We start from the raw sequence: 19,547 nt of genomic DNA, 5'->3' as shown, positions 1-19,547 counted from the left end.
GGGTTGTTGAGATATTGGTATGCAGTAACCCGAAAGTTGTTCGGAGTCCCGGATGAGATCCCGGACATCACGAGGAGTTCCGGAATGGTCTGGAGGTGAAGAATTATATATAGGAAGTCAAGTTTCGTCCATCGGGAAAGTTTCGGGGGTCATCGGTATTGTACCAGGACTACCGGAAGGGTCCCGGGGGTCCACTGGGTGGGGCCACCTATCCCGGAGGGCCCCATGGGCTGAAGTGGGAGGGGAACCAGCCCCTGGTGGGCTGGTGCGCCCCCCTTGGGCCCCCCTGCGCCTAGGGTTAGAAACCCTAGGGGGTGGGGGAGCCTCCACTTGGCTTGGGGGGCAAGCCACCCCCTTGGCCGCCGCCCCCCTTGGAGATTGGATCTCCTAGGGCCGGCGCCCCCCCAGGGGCCCTATATAAAGAGGGGGGAGGGAGGGCTGCGCACCCCATGCTCCTGGCGCCTCCCTCTATCTCTACTACACCTCTCCCTCTCGTAGAGCTTGGTGAAGCCCTGCCAAGATCGCTGCTGCATCCACCACCACGCCGTCGTGCTGATGGATATCCATCAACCTCTCCTCCCCCCTTGCTGGATCAAGAAGGAGGAGACGTCTTCCCAACCGTACGTGTGTTGAACGCGGAGGTGTTGTCCGTTCAGCACTAGGATCATCGGTGATTTGGATCACGGCGAGTACGACTCCCTCAACCCCGTTCTCTTGAACGCTTCCGCTCACGATCTATAAGGGTATGTAGATGCACTCCTCTCTCTCGTTGCTAGATGAACTCCATAGATTCATCTTGGTGAAGCGTAGAATTTTTTTTATTTTCTGCAACGTTCCCCAACAGTGGCATCATGAGCTAGGTCTATGCGTAGTTCTCTTTGCACGAGTAGAACACAAATTTGTTGTGGGCGTAGATGTTGTCAACTTTCTTGCCACTACTAGTCTTATTTTGCTTCGGCGGCATCGTGGATGAAGCGGCCCGGACCGACCTTACACGTACGCTTACGTGAGACAGGTTCCACCGACTGACATGCACTAGTTGCATAAGGTGGCTAGCGGGTGTCTGTCTCTCCCACTTTAGTTGGAGCGGATTCAATGAAAAGGGTCCTTATGAAGGGTAAATAGAAGTTGGCATATCACGTTGTGGCTTTCACGTAGGTAAGAGAACATTCTTGCTAGAACCCTATTGCAGCCACGTAAAAACATGCAACCACAATTAGAGGACGTCTAACTTGTTTTTGCAGCCTGTGCCTTGTGATGTAATATGGCCAAAAGTTGTGATGAATGATATATATGTGATGTATGAGATCATGTTCTTGTATAGGAATCACGACTTGCATGTCGATGAGTATGACAACCGGCAGGAGCCATAGGAGTTGTCTTAATTATTGTATGACCTGCGTGTCAATGATTAAACGCCATGTAATTACTTTACTTTATTGCTAAACCGTTAGCCATAGTAGTAGAAGTAATAGTTGGCGAGCAACTTCATGGAGACACGATGATGGAGATCATGATGATGGAGATCATGGTGTCATGCCGGTGACGAAGATGATCATGGAGCTCCGAAGATGGAGATCAAAGGAGCTATATGATATTGGCCATATCATGTCACTATTTGATTGCATGTGATGTTTATCATGTTTTTGCATCTTATTTGCTTAGAACGACGGTAGCGAATAAGATGATCCCTCATAATAATTTCAAGAAAGTGTTCCCCCTAACTGTGCGCCGTTGCGGAAGTTCATTGTTTCGAAGCACCACGTGATGATCGGGTGTGATAGATTCTAACATTCACATACAACGGGTGTAAGATAGATTTACACATGCAAAACACTTAGGTTAACTTGACGAGCCTAGCATGTACAGACATGGCCTTGGAACACAGAGACCGAAAGGTCGAAATGAGTCGTATGGAAGATACGATCAACATGGAGATGTTCACCGATGATGACTAGTCTGTCTCACGTGATGATCGGACATGGCCTAGTTGACTCGGATCATGTATCACTTAGATGACTAGAGGGATGTCTAATCTGAGTGGGAGTTCATTAAATAATTTGATTAGATGAACTTAATTATCATGAACTTAGTCTAAAAACCTTTACAAAAATGTCTTGTAGATCAAATGGCCAACGCTCATGTCAACCTCAACTTCAACGCGTTTCTAGAGAAAACCAAGCTGAAAGATGATGGCAGCAACTATATGGACTGGGTCCGGAACCTAAGGATCATCCTCATAGCTGCCAAGAAAGCATATGTCCTAGAAGGACCGCTAGGTGAAGCACCCATCCCAGAGAACCAAGACGTTATGAACGCTTGGCAGTCACGTGCTGATGATTACTCCCTCGTTCAGTGCGGCATGCTTTACAGCCTAGAACCGGGGCTCCAAAAGCGTTTTGAGCAACACGGAGCATATGAGATGTTCGAGGAGCTGAAAATGGTTTTCCAAGCTCATGCCCGGGTCGAGACATACATCTCATTCATAATGAAAGTATGGCCCTTATGTTATTCATAATACCAAACATCAAAAGTTCTCTTATGAACAACCTTCTTGCAACAAACATTGTGCAATGGGCTAGAGTGTATAAAACTCTAAATGAATTATGAAAATAAATATAGATGGTAATACACCAATGGGATCTATAGTAACATTTACTATGTTCCCAGCGTGTATCTAAACCTCATTTGTGGCAAGTCTTTCAGGACGTAGTAGTTCTTGTATCAAGTCGCAACAGGATGCAATCGAGCGGGTATCTCTGTGATCAACTCACAATACCCAAGAATTAGTGATTAACATGTTTAATCATAATTCCCAAGAATTATATCTTTGACCAGCCTTCTATACATCAATAACTTGTATGACATTCATACATGAGTTGGATATTCCAGTCTTCTCTCTTTTCGCCTTTATACTTCTAATAGTTTTACTTCCAATATTTCTCCTACTCTCAGAAGAAGCACCCAACTTTAAGAGTGGCGATAGCCTCGGACTTCCTAGGTGTGTCAGTCTTACTAACTTTGGACATTTCCTTTCTCTTTAAGTTGTTTGTTATATTCACCATCGTCACATGATAGGCATTCTTCTGGATCCCTCTCTTATTAGGATAATGCATAGCAAACACTTTACTAATAATTTGCAAAACAAACATCACTTTGGATATTCCATATCTTCTAGCCTTTGTTTGTATCTGAAACTAATTTCTGGTTCCATGAATATCACATAGCTATTCCAAAATTTTGAAGTTCGGGTCTCATGGAAGCAAACATGTTGCATTTGACCTTAACGGAATTCTAGCTTTTGGACCGAAGGACAAGAGTCATATCATCCATATCATTAGCGGGAGAATACAAAAAGCATGCAATAGGATAAAGTCCTTCTTGGCACTTTTGAGGACAATCCTCACATTACATTACCAACCGTAAAGTTTTAATCAGATATTTAATTGACAAGTACTCAATTTCAATAGGGAAGGTGGAAATGTGAGCCATTATTCTAGATCTATTATACAAATAACACTTTAGACAGTGTTCATAATTAATTGCACTAAGAATTAAAACAACTAATTCTAAAGTGCACTCCCACTCAAATCAATATCTCTCATAATTGACTGCGAGTGATTCAAGACCCACATTTCCATTCAACGGCACAGTTAGAGATGAACTCAAATGGCGTGAACTTCAATCGGTAGGCAAACTTGCCGATCACATCTCTATGTGATTCTTGTTCATCTTTCGATGTGTGTGTTTCGAGCTCAGGACTGTCCTGCCCGAACATCAAGACAATCGCTGTGAGGTCTCAACTCACCCACCTCACACTTGTCTAATTGTTCGCACCCATGGAGATCATGTGATGCCCCGAAGAGATAGGTGTTGTGACGGTGCTACACTTAGGAGAACACTAACTACTTGATATTTTAAGTGAGAGATCACCCTAATAAAAGTGACTACCACGCAATCAAGAAGGGTGCATCATAAGGGATAAACATCTTAGGCAATTCATAATAGAATGATATGGCATAGCCCTTTCTGACGAAGAAGTCTCTTATTTCTTTGTCTTCGGCATTCGCGTCGGTGTTCACCTTCGCGAAGATTGCCACCACCTTGTCGATGCACCAGATAAAATTGCTATCTCCATAGCTAATAAAATAAGTGTATTACATAAGGTTGACATGCATGTCATTGAAAATGACAATCATATGGATCTAGCCATCATGCCAAATCATGACACGCAACCAATATGCCACATCATATGCACATCACATGTCATCTGATACGTCCATTTTGCATCATGCTTTTATATCAATATTTATTGCATTATGGACTGTTATTACACGTTATATCACAATACTTATGCCTTTTCTCTCTTATTTTATAAGGTTTACATGAAGAGGGAGAATGCCGACAGCTAGAATTCTAGACTAGAAAAGGAGCAAATATTAGAGACCTATTCTGCACAACTCCAAAAGTCCTGAAACTTCACGGAGATCAGTTTTGGAATATATTAAAAATATTGGGCGAAGAAAGCACCAAAGGGGGGCCACCAGTCGGCCACAAGGGTGGAGGGCGCGCCCTACCCCCCTGGGCTCACCCCTGCCTCATGGGCCCCCTGGCAGGCCTCCGACTCCCATCCTCTGCTATATGGTGTCTTTTACCCTGAAAAAATCATAGAGAAGCTTTCAGGATGAAGCGTCGCCGTCTCGAGGCGGAACCTAGGCAGTACCAATCTAGGGTTCCGGCGGAGCTGTTCTGCTGGAGAAACATCCCTCCGGGAGGGGGAAATCATCGCCATCATCATCATCATCGATCCTATAATCGAGAGGGGGTCAATCTCCATCAATATCTTCAGCAGCACCATCTCCTCTCAAACCCTAGTTCATCTCTTGTATCCGATCTTTGTCTCAAAACCTCAGATTGGTTCCTGTGGGTTGCTAATAGTGTTGATTACTCCTTGTAGTTGATGCTAGTTGGTTTATTCAGTGGAAGATCATATGTTCAGATCCTGAATGCTTATTAATACCCCTCTGATTATGAACATGAATATGCTTTGTGAGTAGTTACATTTTTTCTCGAGGACATGGGAGAAGTCTTGTTATAAGTAATCATGTGAATTTGGTATCTGTTCGATATTTTGATGAGATGTATGTTGTCTCTCCTCTAGTGGTGTTATGTGAACATCGACTACATGACACTTCACCATGATTTGGGCCTAGGGGAAGGTATTGGGAAGTAATAAGTAGATGATGGGTTGCTAGAGTGACAGAAGCTTAAACCCTAGTTTATGCGTTGCTTTGTAAAGGGCTGATTTGGATCCATACATTTCATGCTATGGTTAGGTTTACCTTAATTCTTCTTTCGTAGTTGCAGATGCTTGCGAGAGGGGTTAATCATAAGTGGGAGGCTTGTCCAAGGAAGGGCAGCACCCAAGCACCGGTCCACCCACATATCAAATTATCAAAGTAATGAACGTGAATCATATGAGCATGATGAAAACTAGTTTGACAATAATTCCCATGTATCATCGGGAGCACTTTGCTTTATATAAGAGCTCGTCCAGGCTTGTCCTTTGCTACAAAAAGTATTGGGCCACCTTCCTGCACCTTGTTTAGTTTCGTTACTTGTTACCCGTTACGAATTACCTTATCACAAAACTATCTGTTACCCATAATTTCAATGCTTGTAGAGAATACTTTACTGAAAACCGCTTGTCATTTCCTTCTGCTCCTTGTTGGGTTTGACACTCTTACTTATCGGAAGGACTACGATAGATCCCCTATACTTGTGGGTCATCATCATCCTGCAAAACCAAGTTAGACGCCTCTAATCGGTTTATGCAAAATTTTATTTTACATGGCTTCTAGGTTTCAACCAAACCGCAACTACCAATGTTTATCATCAAGTATGATTATTCAAGTCGCTAGATTAACTTTCCGGGGCGTATGAAACACAAGAAAAAAAAATATCGAGCCCCATACTGAACTTCGTCATACGCATGATCCCCGTGTAGATCATATCTGTATTGCTCTTCAGTCTACGAAACATTCATCTTTCTTAACTATGGTGGAACCCAAAGAACTGAAGCACTGCGTTGATCTGTCAACCAGCATACTCAAGAGCAACATGGAAGGATCACAGATTGCCAGAACTTTGTAGCAAAACTCCACCATGCCGTCAAGATCAGAACTGCGCAAATTCAAGGGAAGCAACAAGAACATCGGGTAATAGATTTCATCTACTACCCGCACAAATAATTTTCAGGAACAAAACTCATCTACTAAAAAATTATATTGTGCAACACCCATACATCTCATGTATTCTAGATCGTAACCTGCATCAACGCATAGCACGGCTTTGATACCACTATAGGGTAACACAACATAAAACAAAAAAAATTCCGACCTACGCACCAGCCCAGGACCACTATGAAGATGCATACAGGGTTTTGATCTGATCGTTACCGACTCGTAGCGCAGCGGAAGGAGAGTCGGTGGAGATTGTTGGTGTAGATCCCCATAGCTAGGATTTTACAACCTCCCAGCCACGAGGATGTACTCCCCAGATAGCTCCTCAGGTGGTCCCTCAAACAGCCCTCCCGGAGGCCCTCACACAGAAACTCGATCAGTCCATCGGACAACCCTTTGGGAGGCACATGGTCAGATCCTCGGACATAACCTTGGAGAGAACCTCAGGCTATCTCTCAAACTAAGATCGAAACTACGACTTCTCTACTGGTTTTCACACATACGGTTTCAACTATCCAGCAGGGCTTCATCGTCCAGAACTAGGCCCTACCGAAGAACAACCTTTCGGCGCACGAAACTATTTTGTGGAGAGGGAGATAGAAAGCCAGATCATTGCATGGCATGTGCTTAAGAGAGATTGAGTGAAATGAAGAGCTCTCTCCACCTCTATTTATAGTGGGAGGCAAGGGGTAGAGGGTCACTTGAAAATACCAAAAGGCCCTTGGATATTTTCCACCCAAAAGCCACCAAAAGTGGGAGGAAGCCCCATGGGTGGCCCCCCCATACCAAGGACGTTTTGGGCTGCCACAAAGGGGCACCCACCTCCCCAAAATATGCTCCACAACTTTAGGGACAAAGCCCCAAAAGGTGGCTTTCCAAAAAGCCACCAAAAGGGGGTTGCACCCTAATAGTGTTACACTATTCATTGTACTATTCATGACAACTTTTCATGAAATATTTTCAGTGTCTGAAAAATCCATAAAAAATCCGAATGGTCCAGAACATTTCCGGCACCCACTAAACAATACCTTGACTCATTCCAAAACATTTTTGGTATGTAGTTTGTCTCTGAAATGTTTCCAGTTTTACTCTCTGAAACTTTTCTGTTATCTCCAAAACTTTTTCGAAAACAATCTCCCAGACTCCCTATCTATTACTTAGCAGATAGATGACCCTTAAGTGTGTGACCCAATAGGTTCGGTGAATATAGACATGACTGGAACTCTTTTCGATCAATGATCAATAGTGGAGCCGTAGACATCCATATTGATCCCTATACACAGACGAACGAATATTCGAGTGAACCTGTAGTTGTTGTGTGCTATTCTCGTTGCTTCATGATATGTTACAAAACCCGAGGTGAGATTTAGTAGCATCCCTGTGAATCAACAACTTGTTCACTATGCCAGTTTCCTCGCTACCAGTTTTGTTCTCTTTTCTCGTTCCCGTATTCCGGCATCCTTGTGATCAAATCACACCGTGTCTGGCTAGATGATGATGGATACTGTAACACCGAGAGGGCCCAAAGAATATCTCTCCATCGTCAGAGTCGGAGGAGCAAATCCCAATCTTGAGCTTTGTCTTACTTTTCCATGAACCCGTAAGCCGCCGTAATAGCCACCCTTTTACGATGACGTTTAACAAACCCCAAAGTTCATGAAGCAAGCATGAAGGAATCGATACTCTCATGGTCTAAGAAATTATGCAAACATTAACTTTCTCTGTGTTATTTACCATTAACTCATGACGAGCATATCTCATAGCATAACATCAAACGGGTCGATTTAACACAAGTGTTCTTCTAACATTGTGTCCTCAAAATTGCTGGCATAGACATGCCCATGATTAGGAAAATTTAATCATCATGCAACACTTAAGCTAGTCTTAGAGGCTTGACTAGGAATACATTTTACCGTTTATTATTCCACACGTGCATATGAGTTTTCCTCCAAGCCTCGTGGTTATTGTAGACTCAAGAACCATATCAGTTATAGCACGGAATAGAAACTTAATTATAAACATGGAGATAAATAATAACCGTTATTGTTGCCTCTAGGGCATATCTCCTATAATAACATCACTAGTACCCTTGCGTAGTTCTCACTGTTCAGCTTCTTGCTCAACTCAAATAGCCATAGTTTATCATCTTGTGTTTCATCTGCTTTAATTGCAACATACAGTTCTTGGTCAGATATCGCCTAGACACATTGTGCCATATTACACTCCATTAAATAATGCATCCATGAATTAATTGATACACTACAAAAATAACATGAAGCCATCGTAATCATGTGGCGATGGTGTCGAACCTCCCCCGTGGGCAGTGACGGCCGAGCTAGGCACCATGCAAACATCCAAATCTTGGGTGGTAATTTTGCACCCCATAATCTCTTCCACCCTCATTGCTCTTCTGCCACATTTGATGCTTGTGGAATTTTATCAATCCATGTTTCTCGCCTTCTTTTTATCTCCATTATCATTCTATAAGCTAATCACACCGAGAACACTCCACTTTTTTCAAAATGCCAAGCCCAAAAGTCATCTTGTTGTACGTGACTGGTCGGTATGCACTGGATGGCCTCAACATCCATTGGCAAGAAATGTGCTTGCTGCTTGTTCATATCCCAACTCCTTGTGGCTGGCTCAATCAGCTCAGAGACCCACTCCGGAGGATTTTGTGATTGCATGCAAACCAGCCTAAGAAGGTGATCATGTGGTATCTAGTTGTCTTGCATTACCCACGTCGCTGCACCATCACCGATCCTCCTGATCAGACCTTGCATAATAACGTCATGCCCCTCGCATATACTCCTCCATATTTGCGACGGCTTGCTACCAAGCTCGGCATCGAGAAAAGTGTTGTTAGGGTAGTAGCGAGCCTTCAAGATTCTTGCACCAAGTGAGCACGGGTCTTGCAGAAGCCGCCACGCATGTTTGGCAAGCAGGCACAAATTAAATATCTCGATATCTCGGAAGCCTAAACCTCACATATACTTTGGCATAATCATGGAGTCCCACGAGACCCATGCCTTCTTACTTTCTCCCTTCTTCCTACCCCATCAGAAATTCCGAATAAGATATGTGATATGTTGGCATAGTCCTCTTAGCAATTTAAAACAAGACATTGAGTATGTTGGAACATCTTGAGCTATAGATTTTATAAGCACTTCTTTTCCGGTAGCAGTAAGAGTTTTTTCAATCCAACCTTGCACTCGTTTCCACACACGATCCTTTAAATATGAAAAGACTCCATTCTTTTGGTGCCCAACATCAGATGGAAGCCCCAAGTATCTCTCATTGAGGGTCTCATTCACTACCCCAAGAATTTGCTTAATCTCCTATCTACTAGTTTCTGGGCAGCCCTTACCGAAGTAGATTGAAGATTTTGCCGAGTTAACACGTTGACCCGAAGCATCACAATATTGCTGCACCACATCCCTTATCCATGTGGCCCCTTCCACCGAAGCCCTCATGAACAAGATACTATCATCTGCGAAAAGAAGGTGATTAACCACATGTGCCGCCCGAGCCACTTTCACTCCAATGGAGATCCCCTCCTCTCTCTTCAAAAGACATAAGACCCTCAGCTGCGAGCAGGAACAAATAGGGGGATGGGATCCCCTTGTCTAATGCCTCGAGTTGGGGGTAAACTCTCTTGATGATGCACCATTAAACAAAACAGAGAACGAGACCATCGTGACTCCCTTCATAATGAGTCGTACAAAACTGGGGCCAAACCAATTTTCTTCATAATAGCTTCTAAGTAAGTCCACTCGACTCAATCATATGCTTTCATCATATATCCAACTTGGGAGCACAATGAGAATAGATTTACCCTTCTTTGTTTTCATGAAGTGAAGGCACTAGTAAGAGTGCCCTGACTAGTGCAGAGATGTCTGGCAAGGTCGATGCTCAGTATCTCATCTGAGTATGGATCAACGGATGAAGGAGGTGACGGCCCTTGCGGCGTGTGCATGTGATGCTCACTGAAAGTGCGCCGGACCAGTGTGTAATCCAATGCAGGTATTGTGGCTTGGATGGAGCATCCGACATTAGATGTTAGGTGTTGGTGCGATGTCTGTTTGGTATTAGGCTCGGACATTCGGCACCCCTTCATCATGGGGATAGGAATAGCGATATGTGTTGCCAAGATGATGACTTCAGTGTTACTGATGTATTACCTTGTAAGGGGTTCGTGAATAATTAATAGAATGGCTGCACCCATCGTCCAGGTGCAGAGGGGATACATCCTCCTGTGGAAAAAAAACTAGCGATTTCGACGAGCATCGCAAATTTGTTTTTTCGGCGAGCATCGCAAAGAGGCTTGGCGAGTTTACATGTACTTGTGTTTTGCGCAGATCTCGACGAAGCGACGGCCCAGAAAAACTGGCCCATATGATCCACGAGAGGGGTTTGGGGTTGGTGGTCGACCAACTGGAGAGAAATATTAGCGGAGCATCCGAGGGAGGGGATAAACAAACCTTCCGCTATCTCTTCCTCCTCTCGAAACACCCGAACGGCCGGATGGAAGGGATGGGGCAGAAGAGGCGCCCGCTGGTGGTGATGGCCTCCTCGTCGACTACGGCGGCGCAGTCGGCGTCGCGCGGCGGGGCCAACCCGCTGGCCGAGCTGACCGACCGCTTCAGGTCGCTGGAGGTCGGGGTGCGCGAGTGGATGGCGAAGCAGCCCACCCACATCGAGGCCGCCGTCACCACGGCGTTTGGGGCTGTGCAGGGCGGCGCGCTCGGCGGGCTCATGGGCACCTTTGCGCCCGAAGGAGGGGCGGGGCTCCCCGTGCCACAGCCGCCTCCCGGTCTCGACCCCAAGGCCATGGCCACCTTCAAGCAAGCGCAGGTCTCCTCCTCGCCCATGTATATCAATCCTTCCGCTACAGATTTACCTGGAGACCATCATTTTTGGTAATTTTCTGGGATATTTACTAGAACATAAAGCAAGTGACCCCTTGCTCATATAATACTTAAAACATCAACAGTATCAAGGTTCTTTTGTTCGACTTTAGACTTGAGATTGGTGGATTTGTCATTTGGAATCAAGCCAAATTTGTTAAAGATCAAATCAAGATAGCTAGTACGTAGTACTTACTATACGCATGTGATGGCGTTTCCTTTTCGTAGACATGGCTTTTCCTTTCTCGTTTCTTAAAGCAATCATCACTCCTCCTTTAGTCTTAGTGCAGCAAAGTCTTTATTGGTCCTTAAGGATGTCTGGCATATACTTAGAAACTAAGAATATGCAAAGACAACGATTACATTCTGTCGATCATGTACCAAGTACAACATTATCCTGGTTAATGCAAAATCCAGTCATCCTCTAATCCTTCAGGTTAATGGTATCTTTTTTGGATTATAGGCTTTGGCAGGTGGGCCACTGGTGCAAGCTCGAAATTTTGCAGTCATGACTGGTGCAAACGCAGGCATATCTTGTGTTATGAGAAGGGTACGAGGAGTGGAGGATGTCCAGGGCAGGTGAGGGTTCATAACTTCTTGTTTCTTGTTATTTGAATATTTGCAAGTAACAGGGAGCCAACAATACATTCGACAGAATAGGTGCATCTTATTGTGTTCGCATAAGATGTTCTCCTTTCTTTCTTAGCTACTGGTCAGTTGCATATCAGCTGGCTAGGATATAAAGAATGTTTGGTTCCGAAGAGTATTTGTTCTACCTGATGTTTGTGTAAGCCATTAAAGATAATATCTGTACTAACCATTATCTGGCAGTGTTGCTGCTAAATTATCAGTTAAATGGAACCCTCAAAATGACTTTGTTAGGCAATTGATAACTAATTATTTTAGTGTGGTGTTGTATTGAGTAATAGCAAATAATATCCTTACAATCATGCTGGACAGCCGCCTCCATGCAGGGTAGGATTGAACTCAGCAATACACCACTACTCGACTCTTCATTTCCATTTCGGTTGCCTTTTACCACTCTTTAAGTTTGGTAATTGCTGAAGCAACGTCAGGGTCTCTTCAGTGATCCCCACCGTTAGTTGATAACTACTCCCTCCGTTCCAAAATAGATGACCCAACTTTATACTAACTTTGTACTAAAGTTAGTACAAAGTTGAGTCATCTATTTTGGAACGGAGGGAGTATTTCCTACATGATGGATCTCATATGGTTGCTCTAATATGTTCATGATTATCTTATGAGCTATAAACAGCATAACAACGACAAATTGTAAGATGGACTTGACATCCTAGGGACTTCAGCAATAGTAAATACAAGGAAAACGGAAAGTGATATCACACCCTTCGTCCTTTCAGTCAATCATGTTGGGCGTTACAAATTCAGCGGACCAATTGTTAATAAGATAAACATATTTCGTATATATTTCCAACTGTATGATTGACCAGCACTCTTTTATATAGCATGGCAGCAGCGTTTGGTTCTGGCGCTCTGTTCTCCATTGTGAGTGGAATGGGAACCCCAAACCCAGTTGTTAATGCAATTACAACTGGTATGGCTTTTGCAGTATTTCAAGGTGGCTTTTTCATTGTAAGTAAGCTGTACACGTTTCCTGCAAATGAAAGTCATTTTTTCCAACTTGAATTATGTCTCTAGGTTTTTACTGAATGTGTTGGTGAGCCTTCACGTTGCATTGTAACTTCACTGTTATATACACCCTCCGTCCCATAATTCTTGTCTTAGATTTGTCTAGATACGGATGTATCTAATACTAAAACGTGACTTGATACATCCGTATTTAGACAAATCTAAGATAAGAATTTTTGGGACGGAGGGAGTATATCAGTAGGATAGGGCAATGTATTTATCCATGGTTGTTATACTGTTTAAATTCTTACGATCAATCCTATGGTCAATCTATCTCGATTGTAGGTTGGGCAGAAATTCTCGAAGACAAAGACACATAATGAAGATATGAACTATTCTCGTGGAAGAAATATGTTGAACCAATTAGGCCTCCAAAACTATGAGAAGAATTTCAAAAAGGGTCTTCTGACTGATGAAACATTGCCTCTTCTCAATGAAAGGTACATGTCTTTAATATTCAAATAACAATCTTTAAAAATTAGTTATATGCTTACTGAAATTTACCATTCGGTTGATGAAAAATCACGTTTGTCTTGCACTATCCTCCAGCGCACTCAGAGATGTGAATATCCCCCCTGGTCCAAGACTTGTCATACTTGAGCACATTAAAAGGTTTGGAATTATTGCAGACATTTCCGGTTTCTGGTGCGTCAGTGTTCTTCATCTAATATCTTATTTTGCAATTTTGCAGAGAACCTGGGTTGACGAAATCAAACTGAAGTGATTGTCTTGGAAACAGTTTTTTCTCAAGTTGCATAAACTATGGTCTGGGAAGTCCGTCCAGTCCAGTCGAGCTCTTTCAAAGACGATGAGCTCTTTAGGCAGCAGTATGATTGTAAAAGATAACTAGCAAATGTTTTGTAGTAATTAGGCTGATTAAGTTATATGGATTCATCTGTATTGAAGTTTCAGTCGAGCTACTATCTGCTGTTGTCATGGCAGAAATTTTATTTCCAGAACACTTGAGCTTGTTCAGAGTTATTTTTTTGAAAATTATTCAAGAGTTTTTTGTGTAAAGACAAGATGAAATGTCTCAGTCTGGCTAGAACATGTTAATACCCCTTTCTCCTGTTTGCCAATCAGATAGTTAAACGCTGGTAGTTAGCAAGTACTGTAGTACTCCCTCCGTCCGGAATTACTTGTCGCATAAATGGATAAAAATTGATGTATCTAGAACTAAAATGCATTAGATACATCCATTTCTTTGACAAATATTTACGGACGTAGGGATTATAAGTGAAGGATTGCTGTATGCTTCAACATGGAGAAATGGCTTGAAGCATGCACAAACTTTTCCAAGAACGTATCTTAAGGGTGCAATACTGTTAAGAGAAAAGTGAATCCTCTCTCTTTCATTAGATGATTGTAAGCATTTATACAAGGAGAAGGGATGCGATGAAGAGGCATCCGTTCGGGAGAGATGGCAGTTACAAGGGGAGATTTACCCCATAATTAACATACATTAATTAAACTTTAACACTTCCCCTAATCTACACTTGTTCATCCAGAATCATCATCTTGATTAGAGGCTCCTCCAAAAACCCTGTGGGAAAAATATGAGGAGTATAGTGTTTGATATGTTGTCAAAACTTCTTCAAACCCAATGGGAAAAATAAGGAGAAAATGATACAACATATAATGGTTATTGTCTCTTTTAACTCAATACGAGAAAACCCATAGAGTTCAGAGGACAATAAATATGTCGTATATACTTTCCTAAAAAAAACCGGTGGGGAAAACAGAAAGTATGACATATGATCTCATGTTGATATTACCTCATTAAAAACCTTTATGAGAACCTGTAAAGTAAACTCATGAAGGGAAAAAGAGTATAATATGATGCATTGAACAGGAACAATTCAGGAAGATACTCCCCCTGATTCTTGCAAAAATTCGAAGTCGTCACATACCAAAACATAAAAATTGGTAGAGACTCGCTGAACAAATCAGTCGTATGATTTGACTTGCAAGATATGCAATATAGTGGTATTGCTTATTATGTAACCTGTTTGCATCTGGGCAATACAAGAAACATTATCGTTGAGATAATGGTTGGTGAATGTAGCCATGAGGTCTGATTTGAAGACTCTTTATGAGAGGGCTATCACACCTAGTAGGAATACTAAATTTGTCTATGATCTGATAGTGGGGATCTAATCCATGTAACCAATGATATTGGTGTTCAGATTTCTTCGAAACTGAAAAACCAGGACAAGATGTTTCATACCTTGGAGATATCGAAAGATATTCTTGAGTACCAACCAATTTGTGTTTGGTGGATCCAATGGCATTATGGAACGTTGAGTCCCAATATCCCATTTCCATCATCTCTTGGTCTAATAGATCTTTCTCTACGTCTAGAGAATGAACTACCATGAGAGTTGTGGATAGATAAGATTTGTCCACAATGAATTTCTCCAATATATTTTGGATATAGACAACATAGTATACCATAATGCATGAATGAAGGTGCTCAAGTTATAGTAACGAGCGGTATTTTGGTTTACCCAAATCCTTCATTTTAAAGTCCGTCACTTAGATGATTACATGCGTCGTCATTGCAGACACACAACACATGAATAATCATCATTGTATGAGTAATCCTTGTGTATAAGGATCTCACTACGTCGGTTGTACCATATGTACCGACAACAATAAGCCGTATGGTGGCTTACCGATTTTACACAATGTATGTTAGATTTTGTATTTCGATTCAGAATTGAGATTCCATCGGAAATCAATCATATATGTCTGAATCTAGTGATCCATATGGATATGTGATCACTACATCTATCAACTGCAGAGATAGATGATTTTGAACTGCCAATGATATAAGTTATCGGAATGAGATTCCACCTCTGGAGAATAGTTGGGTATCTGCGTGAACCCTTGTGCTACAATACTTGCTCTTTGTTTCACCACCTCGTTGTTCTCAATTCTGTTTCCAGAAGAAAACTGATGTAGGTATTGCTTATGAATACCTTCCCATTATTGAGCAAGATCATTTCTACCTAGATTATACCCTTTGCTTGAGTTCAGTCCGAGTGTTGTTCACACTTTGCCATGACCATGGTCTTTGGATCTGAATCATTTGAAAGGTTTTTGCAATCTAGTTGAGAAATGTATGTCGACAATTGTAGACTTCCGGTTATATGGTTCTCCAGAATCTATATAACAATATATAGTTGATGGAAATATCGTTACCCATGGTGACTGCTCGTGATTTCCTAATGCAATTGAGTCGGGTATTCCGATGTCCCAGTCATTGTGTGCACTATGATCTGGGTTGGTGGAGGTTTCCCGTCCACTGGGTGTATACTACCCATTAGGTGTCTGCCAATGTGAAGTTGACTTGCATTTACTGATTCACAGGCCTTGATATCCTTACTTGCGAGAAGCTGAGTCCTAATATACTTCTGCCATACATCTCCCCCTGTTGCTCTGAACGGGGAGTGGAGTGGATTTTGTTGATACCTCCACTCTTTCAGGCATACTTTGCAGGATTATAGGATTGTGTGACACCTTTATAGTCAGTAAATGAATCTGGCAGGTTATTTGCAATATGTTGCAAATCTTCTAAACACATGGTTCAGCTCTTTGATTACGTGGATATGAGGCAGAAATGTGTTGAACATTCCACTAATTTCCTGGCATTCTTTATGGTACTTGAATTCTCCCCCTAATGCCTAGAAATATTCCTCATTGAATCAACATACTGACCTTGAATAACTCCCCATGTGAGGGGCTTGAGGTATTGACGGTAATACAGTTATTCCTCACATAGATCCCAACTATATGTTGAGGGACCAATGATGTATGTCGGGGTGATGATATCAGTGTGTAACCGAATTACCGCAGATAGGAAATACTTGGTAGATTTCCACGTATCAAAGATAGAGGGGAATAAAATTATGCAGTTTGTTCATGAGCGTGTAAAACTCCATGACTCCAACGTAAAGTTGGTAAGTTGCAATTTCAAAGTAAAGATCATGCAATGAGCTCAATTCTTTGGATGGGATTATACCAAACCATTTTGAGTCTAGACATTAGGAAAAATTGCTAAACTTCAATCCGAGGGCCATAGAAAAAGGCACTCAAGGAGAATTCTGCAAATGCTATCCATTCGATTTGCTTGAAATCGATGTCAGGATAATGAGTCAATGGTTTCGTGTGAATAAAGCACACTTGAGACCATCATGTAGACGTGTCTTTGGAAAAACCATGGATACCTAAATAGTCTAGTCAATGGTTGGGAAAAACCACTTATCTTGACTTGATGCATTCAAGGAGTCTGAGTGGTTCAGCGTAAACTTTAAGGCGCGCAATCCTTAAAATTAGCCTCCCTGTGTCATATGTAGTGCACACAAAATCCAAATATTGTTAGAATTTAGCATCATAATAATCATAAACCAATGGAATTGCTGATAGTTTCGGTTTCAACCCAATGTCTCGATGACCAAGGCGAGTATGCCAAGTTTGTCATGTACAAGACACTCTGGAAAACTATCTCGTACGCAACCTGTGCTACGGGTTGAGTTGTATGTGTAGTACAATCCAGATGATACATAGAAAATGTGCTTGCCATATCTGTTGCATATGGTAAAGAGAATGTATTTCTCTTTCTTATCAGCATAAGTTTCGCTATGGAAACCATGTTGACGAATATCTCTATAGCTTAGTAGGGTACGAGTTAAACTTGGGAAGCAATGAAGCATCTTGACATTACTCGAGTACCCACATGGATAGTAAATATGACTCGAGTTGAGCCAACAAATACCTCATCGCATCTAGCGATTTTAAAATATCTCCTTTCTCTCAATGAGAGTGGAAACATTGGACTTCCCCGAGTATAGAGTTTGTGGTGCATATGCCCATAAGGCACATATCATTTTTCATCGGATTGACTCCCATAGAAATCTATATATAGACATGAAGATTCTCAAGAAAATCATTGTCGGATATATATATAGAATACATACAAATGAATTTGTATCAAAGTGCTGATACAATATATTGTGGTATACAATATATGATGACAATAATACTTATGTTGTTGTTACAACATCATAAATAGACATTAATTATATTGACCACTCAGGAGATTGGAAGACTATTCATAATCTCTAAACATGTCGGTTGAAGCATATTCAACCATCACATGTCATAGCTAGTGATGTCGGATTGAAGGTTGAAGTAAAATTCAAACCTTTGCCCTTGAGGTTCATTGTATCCCAGGAATCGCTGATACAGAATAACCAGATGCTGTGATCTGGTCTAATGCCTTATGATTATAAGACACCATTTTTCTATTAGCGGTGTCATCCTGACCAGAGGTGAATCCAGGATTGCACATATTATCCCACGAGACACAAGAGCGGTCATGATGTCCATGGCCCATATAGGGCAGTGGTGGCCATTGAGGGCGAATGCCTCAAACTCTATAGCAATATGTTACCTCTATGGGTAAACCAGAGATAATTAATTTACAACCAGTAAATTAAAGACCATCATGGCTGATGTTGTAATGAACTTAGCAAAATCAATGGGTATTTCAAGAAGTTATCTTGAAACCATTAGTGTGAATCTCAAATAGCTAAATATGACATCTTGAAGATAATCTTAAAAATGGAGTAGATCTCACAACACTAGAGAGTATAATCTGATGGAATCAGTAGATACGCGCTCGTAAATGCCTTATGCCATGACTTAGTAAAATGTGTATGAGAGCACTTTGTAAAGCAATTATAATGTCAAAATGACAAAATATAGGCTTTAACAGTAGTCATTGACAATCTGCGAAGGCAGTAGATCTAAATGACTACCTTGTGATCCCAATACATCAGTTTGAAGAAATTACTTTGAATTTTGCATTCTTATTTGCAAGAAATTAAAAATCTCAATTGCAAATAGACGTATTAATCTCAACATGTAGCGAACATGGAGATACATACATTCCGGAATACATCATACTCAACAGAAATACACCACTATTATAATGGATAGTAATGATGTTGCAAACTTGATGTTCAAGTGAAAAACTTGAATTGTACAGATCTCAAATTAAATGAGATGATCCTGTATCAAGTTGCATGATAATTCAGCTGGGTGAATTAATATTTTGCGAGAGAAAATTAATCTCAATCGCTATGAGATTGTTTTGCGAGAAAAATTATATTTCTCAATTGCAAATCAATATTGTTGTGCGAGAAAATTTAATCTCAATCGCGAAAAACATGTTCTAGAGAATGTGGTAAACACATTGAACATGTCAAATATAAATATACACATATTTCTGGAATTGTAAAACTCAACAGAAAATGGGTTGAAATGCATATCTATACATACATGGTCTAATAAAGATGACAAGTGCTAATGAATAGCACGAGTAGTTGAACCATGTTAAGTTATCCTGAGACATACAGGAATTACTCCAAGATTTATACACGCAAGCCTATTATGAAAATAGGTAAAGCCACATGGGTGAAGTGTATAATCGCGAAGGGATAAGGCTCCATGGCCGCTCTTCCAATTTCCATGTGCGGTTACGAATCGAAGGATTCGTCTTGGCTCACGCCGCCGTGCTACGCACCACCATTCGCTGCCGATGGGAGGGCACTGCCGCACGCATTCGTGCTGCCGTAGCGCTAGAAGATGCTGGTGCGCCGCGGGCGGCGGACGGGCACGCGGTGCGGCATGGCACACGGCCAGGCGGAGGCCGTGGCCTGGGGCG

General features: G+C 41.8%; 1 protein-coding gene across 1 annotated transcript; it reads left to right on the top strand.

The window, feature by feature from the left end:
• Window positions 1-10,697: 10,697 nt before the first annotated feature.
• LOC119364176 (chloroplastic import inner membrane translocase subunit HP30-2-like) lies at window positions 10,698-13,881 on the top strand. Its single transcript, XM_037629602.1, has 6 exons — window positions 10,698-11,096; window positions 11,613-11,728; window positions 12,634-12,760; window positions 13,103-13,257; window positions 13,367-13,429; window positions 13,509-13,881. The coding sequence occupies exons 1-6, from the start codon at window positions 10,767-10,769 to the stop codon at window positions 13,534-13,536; spliced, it is 819 nt and encodes a 272-aa protein (XP_037485499.1). The 5' UTR covers window positions 10,698-10,766; the 3' UTR covers window positions 13,537-13,881.
• Window positions 13,882-19,547: the final 5,666 nt, after the last annotated feature.

The sequence above is a fragment of the Triticum dicoccoides genome, chromosome 2B, assembly GCF_002162155.2.
Source record: "Triticum dicoccoides isolate Atlit2015 ecotype Zavitan chromosome 2B, WEW_v2.0, whole genome shotgun sequence".
Lineage (NCBI taxonomy): Eukaryota > Viridiplantae > Streptophyta > Magnoliopsida > Poales > Poaceae > Triticum > Triticum dicoccoides.
The sequence above is the reverse complement of the archived record's forward strand: the minus strand, read 5'-3'. Positions and strand labels throughout refer to the sequence as shown.

Coding starts and splice junctions, on each gene's coding strand:
- LOC119364176 (XM_037629602.1), top strand. CDS start 10,767: ATGGAAGGGATGGGGCAGAAGAGGCGCCCGCTGGTGGTGATGGCCTCC. Junction 11,097..11,612: donor CCACCTTCAAGCAAGCGCAG/GTCTCCTCCTCG, acceptor TTTGGATTATAG/GCTTTGGCAGGTGGGCCACT. Junction 11,729..12,633: donor GTGGAGGATGTCCAGGGCAG/GTGAGGGTTCAT, acceptor TCTTTTATATAG/CATGGCAGCAGCGTTTGGTT.